Below are 8,573 nucleotides of genomic sequence, written 5' to 3'. Positions count from 1 at the left end.
TTGACGTCATTTCTACAGTTACTGTTTACAGTATAATTCTAGCAGCATCCAAATATGGTATTCTGTTCTTTAATTTCAAATTGTGCTACAAGTCCTAAAAAGAATTACGCATACTAAGTAAGCATATGCGTTATTGGCATTGTTGACCTTCATGACCTTAGACACAGTTTAAATACACAGACACAGAGAAAACAGTTCAAATTGACATTATGAGAATAAAGAATAAAATTCAAACTGACAATTCTCTTTCTACAAAATATAACTCGAATAATTTGGTTGTATAAGCAAATTAATTAATTACAAAACAAGTACATATTTATTCTCTGGAAGCCGGACTAAATGAGTAAACACTGTTACTGCATTTCTGACCTGGGTCAGACACCTCTCAGATACCAAATACAGACATTGCCTGTAACATAAGTACCAAAATAGATGCACTGTTTTAACTATATGATTTCCAATTCATTATTTAATACAAGAAGAGGGACTGTAAATCCACCCACTATAGCTACAGGCAGGTGAGTTTCATCAGGGTTGGAGCTAAATTCTGCAGGCCCTTCAGGACCGAGTTTGCTCATCCTTGTTATAAAGCCTGCCTATTGCAAGTTTTGTTAGGCCTACTTATTATACAAATGAAAAATGTTTCCAATTACAAAAAAATGTGGACAATAAAAGCATACAGAATAATAGTTTAGTTTACTGCTCATGGGAGCAAAATGTATTAATTTTATGAATTTATTTATTTTTAAAAATTATTAAAAGGTTATTAAATAATAAAACAAGATTTTTTTTCTTATCGAAATTATGTTATAATTTGGAAATGAAATTCCATTTTTGATCTTTTTGGAGCTGTTACCGGTGTTGAGCCGAATTTCGACTCCCTGCCAAATTATAACCCCCCTTGTTGAAGTCGCTATCTGATTGCCTAATCCGAACCCCATCCCTAATCCTAAACCTACCAATACTAGAGGGGAAATAATTTGGCAGGGCACCACACCTGTATTGTTTATTCCAATAATCCCTGGAACCTCCAGACCAGCGGGCGGCGCTGTTGTGTAAGCAGAGCTCATCCCCTGGCTGCTGTCCGCAGCGCTCCCTGCTAACGAGTTTTCCCGCAGGTCAGCGCCTGTCCGAGAGCTGACCACTCTGGTGCATCATTTAATTTTCAGAGTATTGAACCTCTGTCTATTCTGAAATGAACGGGATGCCTGGAACGAACGTGATTCAAATCACTAATCTGTCGTCGGCGGTTAGCAGTGATCAGATGAGAACTCTGTTCGGCTTCCTGGGGGACATCGAGGAGCTGCGACTCTACCCGCCTGAGTGAGTCACAACAACAACAACAACAACACCAACACCAACACATATTCATCATACATACATATCACACACACACACACACACGTCTGAGAGAGTCCAAACAAAACATTATACGGACACTTACACATCATACATTTCTGATATACACATCTTAAACAAACTGCTGACCACTTCATAGTGATAACATAATATCACACGTACACAAGCACACATTAAACACATACATACATACATACATACGTACACACGACATTATACATTAATTTTAAACGCACCTGCGCAACCAATATCACCACTATAAACACACCATAACACTTGATACATACATTTCAAACACGGCCAATAACACACAAATATATCTTACAAATATCACACACACACCAACAGCTCACATGACAATGACAATGTCATCAAGTGATATAAGCTGTGTGAACCCTCCACGCTGTTAGAGCTTGATTATGTGCAATTTGAAATCATCTAATGTTGTGTGTTTCTGTCATGAAATGTATTGCACTACCATAAACCCACGCAATGCTCAATTACTCAACTACACATATACTTGAGTTCAACAGTCTGGTTCCGGAAGTATTCCATTAATTTTTTTCCATATATAGGGGAACTGATTTTGAATGTTATCTTCGTATGTGATGTGTGGTTTCACATAATTTCAACTATATATATATATATATATATATATATATATATATATATATATATATATATATATATATATATATATTCTTGGTGAAAATCTACACTCTTAAAAATAATGGCTACAGAGTCAGATTAAAGGGTTAGTTCACCCAAAAATGAAAATTCTTTCATTTTTTACTCACCCTTGTGCCGTTTTACACCCGTAAGACCTTCGTTGATCTTCGGAACACAAATTAAGATATTTTTGTTGAAATCCGATGACTCAGTGAGGCCTTCATAGCCAGCAATGACATTTCCTCTCTCAAGATCCATTAATGTACCAAAAACATATTTAAGTCAGTTCATGTGAGTACAGTGGTTCAATATTAATATTATAAAGCGACGAGGATATTTTTGGTGTGCCAAAAAACAAAACAAAATAACGACTTATTTAGTGATGGCCGATTTCAAAACACTGCTTCAGTTGTGTCAGCTAATTGCTAATAGCTGCTAATTGCTTAGCAACAAAAGGGGAATGGGACAGAGAGACTGATTAAATCATTGTGATGCTGAAGAAAAGAATGAAGAGATTGAGGCTTTGAAGGATTGAGTTGTTTAGATTTATAAAAGGATTTATTTTGTCCATTTATGCGATACATTTGATAGTTATGCTATTTTATTATGTTATTTTACTTAATTCAAGTAATGGGGTGTAGTGTTAATATCGATTTCACAATCATTTTGACAGATTAATTTTTATATTTAAATGACATTACTAAAAATGGGTAACATAATCAGCGTAATTAGCGTATCGAATCATGATTCGGATTGCGTGTCAAACCGCCAAACTGCTGAAATCACGTGACTTTGGCGCTCCGAACAGCTGATTCGACACGCTGATTCATAATGCTCAGAATCCGAGTCGTTTTTTTGGTTTTTTTAGTGCACCAAAAATATTCTCATCGCTTTATAATATTAATATTGAACCACTGTACTCACATGAACTGATTTAAATATGTTTTTAGTACCTTTATGGATCTTGAGAGAGGAAATGTCATTGCTCCCTATGCAGGCCTCATGGAGCCATCGGATTTCAACAAAAACATCTCAATTTGCATTCCAAAGATTAACGAAGGTCCTACGGGTGTGGAACGGCATGAGTTTTTGGGTGAACTAACCTTTTAAGATTTCTTGGCTTGTAACAATAGCAGGACCCTTTTGGTGCGTAATCGAGCCCTTTTTATAAGGTTCCATAAAAATCCATGCTTTGAAATTGTTAAATTAATGGTGTTATGAAGAACCTTTTTAATAATGAGATATTTTCATTGATATTAAATTGTATTAATATTATGTTTGTTAACCAATCTATCTGTCTTATAATATCTTTTATTATCTTTTATTTTTTGACATAGGAAATTGTAGCAAAAATGACTAATGCTAATACAACATTTATTAGTTGAATACACTAATAAATGGCAATTGATGCTAAACATGATTAAATAGGTACATAAAGAAATCAAACACAAAAAAGAAACCCAATAAATGTAATGAAGTCCAAGTTCTAGAGAAATATCTTCATAATCCTCTATGGTGTCTTTTCATCCGTCATTATGTGTTTATGTGTATAGAGTAAAAGCAATTATGTTTATGAAGGCCTTTAAAAGTAGCCATTGTGAATAGCCCATAGACTGTAAAAAAATATAGACGTAGTGTCCGTGACGTCACCTGTAGATTTCTGAAGAGCATTTTTTGAAGCGAAAATGAGGCCGCTGCCATCTTGGCAGCGTGTCACTCCCGGATAACTGAAAATGGGCAAAGAGGCGGGACGTGTTTGGAACTGAGGTGCCTGATTACTGAAACCATGCCCATGTAGCTTGACGTGATCATGTTAGCAAGCTAAAGAAGCTATCTATTGATCTTAGATACTATCTAAAATATTAATAAAGATAACTAGTTATATAATTTGAAAGTTCTAAATGTTTACTGTCAATAGACAGTGTCTTTTTACAATATACATTCTCCAGCACCAGTGATTGTAATTTGTATCGGGTAAGCAAATAACAACACACAAACTCAAACGGGACTTCATGCCTTTATAATGAAATAGCGATCACAAGATGAATCCAATCCGTTGCACTTGGGTAAAATGTCCATAAGTGTCCACTGAAAAACAACTTTTTGTACACAAAAGCATTAAATCCATGAAATATTGATATATTATCCATTGTTTGCATCACATTTCATCTGCATGATTTGCTCTCCATCATCGTTCTTCAAGAAATTATGCAACCTGAGCAGCGTATATGCTATATCAACTGTATATGATTGTATATATCTCACAAACAAATGAGTCCGCGTCCAAAGTATAATTTTTCAAAATGCAGCAGTTTTAGTTATAATATCCAAGCAGTGTTGTCTGAGTTTTATATCCTCCTGCCATTGTCATTGTAGTAAATCTCAGGAACAAAACTTTTAGCCAATGCCACGATCCAGCAACGTGTGTTCTGTTTGTCTTCCACATGCGTGCACATCTACACAGACGCACATCTGTCTCAAGTCTCGACCATTAACGCAGCAAGCCATATTATTTTATAATTGTATATATTATTATTTTATAATTGTATAGAATAATCCCAAAAAAGCACACATTCAGCAGCTGGAATTAGCTGAGGTGACATGATGGCTCACAGACAGCAGCGGCAATCCACCGTCACTCAAGTGACCAAGCCCTTAATTATGCAGAACTTTAAGGCTTAATATAATTTAAATGGATAAGTTATAAAAAAAAAATCACCTCCCTCAGAGTTGTCATGAAGGGCAAAATTAGCTGTATAGACCAAAACCACAATTTGATCCAGGCTGTAAGCATGTTTTTTTCTGCTGTAAAGTTGGCCATTTTAACAAGGGGGTCAATGAGATTCTGCTCTCTTTTGGAGTCTGTCTCTAGTGGCCAGTCAATGAATCGCAGTTTAAGTCACTTTTGTATTGGCTTCAAGAGAAACTGGGGGAGGTTGCCGCTTGGAATAGCTGCATTATTTGACAGTAATGAAGCCTGAAATCTAACACAAAGAACCATTTAGCATAAATAGAACTGTGACTACAAACATCTTTTTTTAAGTGTGACACATTACCCATGATTCTGCAGTGCAGAGAAATCTTACACTAATCAGACAACAGCGACATGCAAGTTGCTTTAGCAACTTTAGAAAGAACACTTTAGCACACTCCCTTGAACTCGCCGTTTTCGATCCAAAATAGGTCATTATTGTGATTCGTCTAGATCCGATGGGTTTTTGAAAGTGTGTGTATGGGTAGGGGGGTTGCAGGGCAGAGTCATGGTGGATGACATCAAAAGATTTGCGCCTTCTTAAGTTACTCATTCACGTGAGGTTGCTGTGCTGCGTGGTCACGAAAACTCATAATTTGCATGCGTTTTTAAGCATTGCAGTTAAAACAAGTGATTTTAAGCCTTTGAATTGCAGTCAGCAGCGAAAGACAACTCATTTCTCCATATGTGCTAGAGACTGAGTGCTGTCTGAGAGCTGCAGACACATCCACTGCTCACAGAGCGCTTGAGTTATATTTGGTGCTTTACTGACCTTGAACATTTATTATTTATTTGTTTTCATGTTTTTTTTTTTTTTTTTTTTTTGTCCTATAGCTTGAAATTAGTTTCTTATTCTTTAACTGTTTACTTGTCTTCAGTGAGCTTGAGTTTTTATTTATTTAGGCTAGTAGTTTTTTGTGATATTGACATTGATGACAAGAATAATGACATTTCGGTAGCACTTTAAAATAAGATTCATTAGTTAACATTAGTTAACTACATTAATTAACATGAACTAATAATGAACTGCACTTACAGAGCATTTATTAATCTATGTTAATTTAAACATTTACTAATACATAATTAAAATCTTGTTAACATTAGTTAATGCCCTGGGACCGGTTGCACCAGCTGTGTGTAAGTGACAACGTAACCTAGTTTTGACGTAAATGGGCACTAAGTTATAACTTACACACTACTAAATATTTTTGCATTGCACCATTAAACTTAGTTGAAGCATAACTCTATGTATACACTAAATATTTATGGAAGCCTCCTATCAGGAGTAACAGTTGGAATAAAATTGACTGACTGACATGCATCAATAAGCTCTTGTTTTACCTGACAGACTTCATTCTTTAGACATATATGATGCTGCTGACATATTTTACACTCGCTTACATTTTAAGAGAGAGAACTTTATGTGAAAATATTACTTAGCCTCTCTTCAACACGAACCTGTCTTAAACAGCTACTTACTTATAAAAACATATTCATGATTAAGTAGGCTATTGTATATAATGGAAACTTATTTTTACTGTAACTAGCTACGTGAGGCAAAATAAGTCAGAATGAAGGATAAACTGAAATTCATGGCATTTCAACAACTTCTGTTCACATATTTGAAGGATCACTGAGGGTAAACGTCATATGCGACTACACATTACTTTACGGAGACCTTACGATCTACTAGCTACGTTCTGCCTTAAGAACAAATGGTGCAAGCGAATAAAGTACAGACTTAGTTGCAAACTAGCTAGTAGTTACTAAGCCACTAGTGTTGACTTTACGTTCCAATTTAAGAAAGACCTTACGAACGGCTGGTGCAACCCTACCCTGTGAACTAACATGAACAAACAATGAACAACTGTATTTTCATTTCAATACAGTAACAAATGCATTGCTCATGGCTAGTTCATGTTAGTTAATACACTACAATAAGGTTCATTAGTTAAACATTAGTTAAAGTTTTACTGAAATTTCTATGGTATCAGAAATGTTTATATCATAAAATATTATGGCATCTGTTAAATAAATGTTGTGATAAACTTTCAATCAAAGGCCACGTTCACACAGCAGCAGAATAAGGTTGTCAGTCCTGTATTTGAGTCCTTAATACGGTTGCATTCACACGCAGTACGGTTATTTACGGGAGTGACAACCGCATTCTATAACTGAATTTTCAGGACTCACAACCACATTCTATGTAGGAATGACACCCAGTGTTAAAAATAGGTACTGCAGTCCAAATTCAAAATATTGTTTGTCCCGCCCCCTCGTTCAAAGACGCGGGTTGCCAGCTTTTACAGCATATGGTTGCCAGCAACAATAGGGAGTGCAATTGACAATGAAAGCTGAGGAGACTTTAAACACTGTAAGCTGATGAGTTGATTTATCTGTTTTGATCAAGCGGCAACCTCCCCCTTTCTCTCGTGAAGCCAATACGGAAGTAACTTAAACTGCGATTCATCGACTGGCCGCTAGGGACAGGCTCCAAAAGAGAGCAGAATCTCATAGAGTCCCATGTTAAATTGGCCAAGTTTATAGCAGAAAAACATGTTTACAAGTTGGTTCAAATTGTGGTTTTGGTCTATACTGCTATTTTTGCCCTTCATGACAACTCTGAGGGGGGTGAATTTTTTTTATAACTTATCCGTTTAAATCATATTAAGCCTTAAAGTTCTGCATAATTAAGGGCGTCACTTGATTGACAGGTAGATTGCGCTGCTGTCTGTGAGCCGTCATGTTACCTCAGCTGCCGCTGAATTTGGCATCTCAGCCGTATTTGTGCTCGATTATTTTATACAATTATAAAATATGGCTTGCTGCATAATATTCGAGACTGATGTGTGTCTGTGTAGTTGTGCATGCATGCGGAAGAGAACACACGTTGTTGGATCGTGGCATTGGCTGAAAGTTTTGGTTGTGAGATTTACTACAATGACAATGGCGGGAGGATATCAAAATCCGACAGCACTGCTTGGATATTATAACTAAAACTGCTGCACTATTTTGAAAAAAATATACTTTGGACACAGGCTCATTTGTTTGTTAGATACGATCGTATACAGTTTTACAACATAAAGGCTGTTCAGATTGCATCCTTTCTTGAAGAACGATGACAGGGAGCAGATCATTCAGAAGAAATGTGACATGTTTTTTTGTTTTGCAATGGACACTCATATTTTACCCAAGTGCCACGGATTGGATTCATCTCGCGATCTCTATTTCATTATAAAGGTATGAAGTCCCATTTGATTTTCCATGTTGTTATTTGCACAACCAACACTACTGGTGTTGGAGGATCTATATCTTAAAAAACACCGTAGATTGACAGTAAACCTTTAGAACGTTCTGATGATAAAACTTATCTTCATTAATATTTTAGATCGTATCTTAGATAGATAGATAGCTCCTTTGCTGCTAACATGGTCGTGTCGAGCTAGGCGGGCGTGGTTTCAGCAACCAGTCATATCAGCTCAAACCACCTCCCCGCCTCTTTGCCCATTTTCAGTTATTCGGGAGTGACGTGCGGTGACGCGCAGCTAAGATGGCCGCGGCCTCATTTACGCGTCAAAACTGCTGTTCAGAACTCTATGGGTGACGTCACGGACGCTACGTCTACATTTTTTTACAGTCTATGGTTTTGATATGCTGTTGTTCATAGAGATATTTAGATGGATTCAGAGGCTTTTTAGTAGAGATGCACCAATTGCAATTTTCTTGGCCGATTCAGATTTTTTTTTTATTAGTGTGATCGGTGTGATTTTTCTTTCTAAGAACTATAATTGAC

The 8,573-nt window shown here is 36.4% G+C and overlaps 1 protein-coding gene across 2 annotated transcripts in view; it reads left to right on the top strand.

The window, feature by feature from the left end:
- The first annotated feature begins 1,043 nt into the window (after positions 1-1,043).
- srek1 (splicing regulatory glutamine/lysine-rich protein 1) overlaps positions 1,044-8,573 on the top strand; it is a 28,550-nt gene continuing 21,020 nt past the window's right edge. Inside the window, exon 1 of one of the 2 annotated variants that reach the window (XM_048189927.1) lies at positions 1,044-1,323. In XM_048189927.1, the coding sequence (XP_048045884.1) occupies positions 1,196-1,323 (128 nt within the window). In that variant the 5' untranslated portion in view covers positions 1,044-1,195. The remainder of the gene's footprint in view (positions 1,324-8,573) is intronic. The other variant, XM_048189926.1, reaches the window with a different exon arrangement.

This window comes from Megalobrama amblycephala, linkage group LG4, assembly GCF_018812025.1.
Source record: "Megalobrama amblycephala isolate DHTTF-2021 linkage group LG4, ASM1881202v1, whole genome shotgun sequence".
In the NCBI taxonomy this organism is placed as follows: domain Eukaryota; kingdom Metazoa; phylum Chordata; class Actinopteri; order Cypriniformes; family Xenocyprididae; genus Megalobrama; species Megalobrama amblycephala.
The sequence above is the reverse complement of the archived record's forward strand: the minus strand, read 5'-3'. Positions and strand labels throughout refer to the sequence as shown.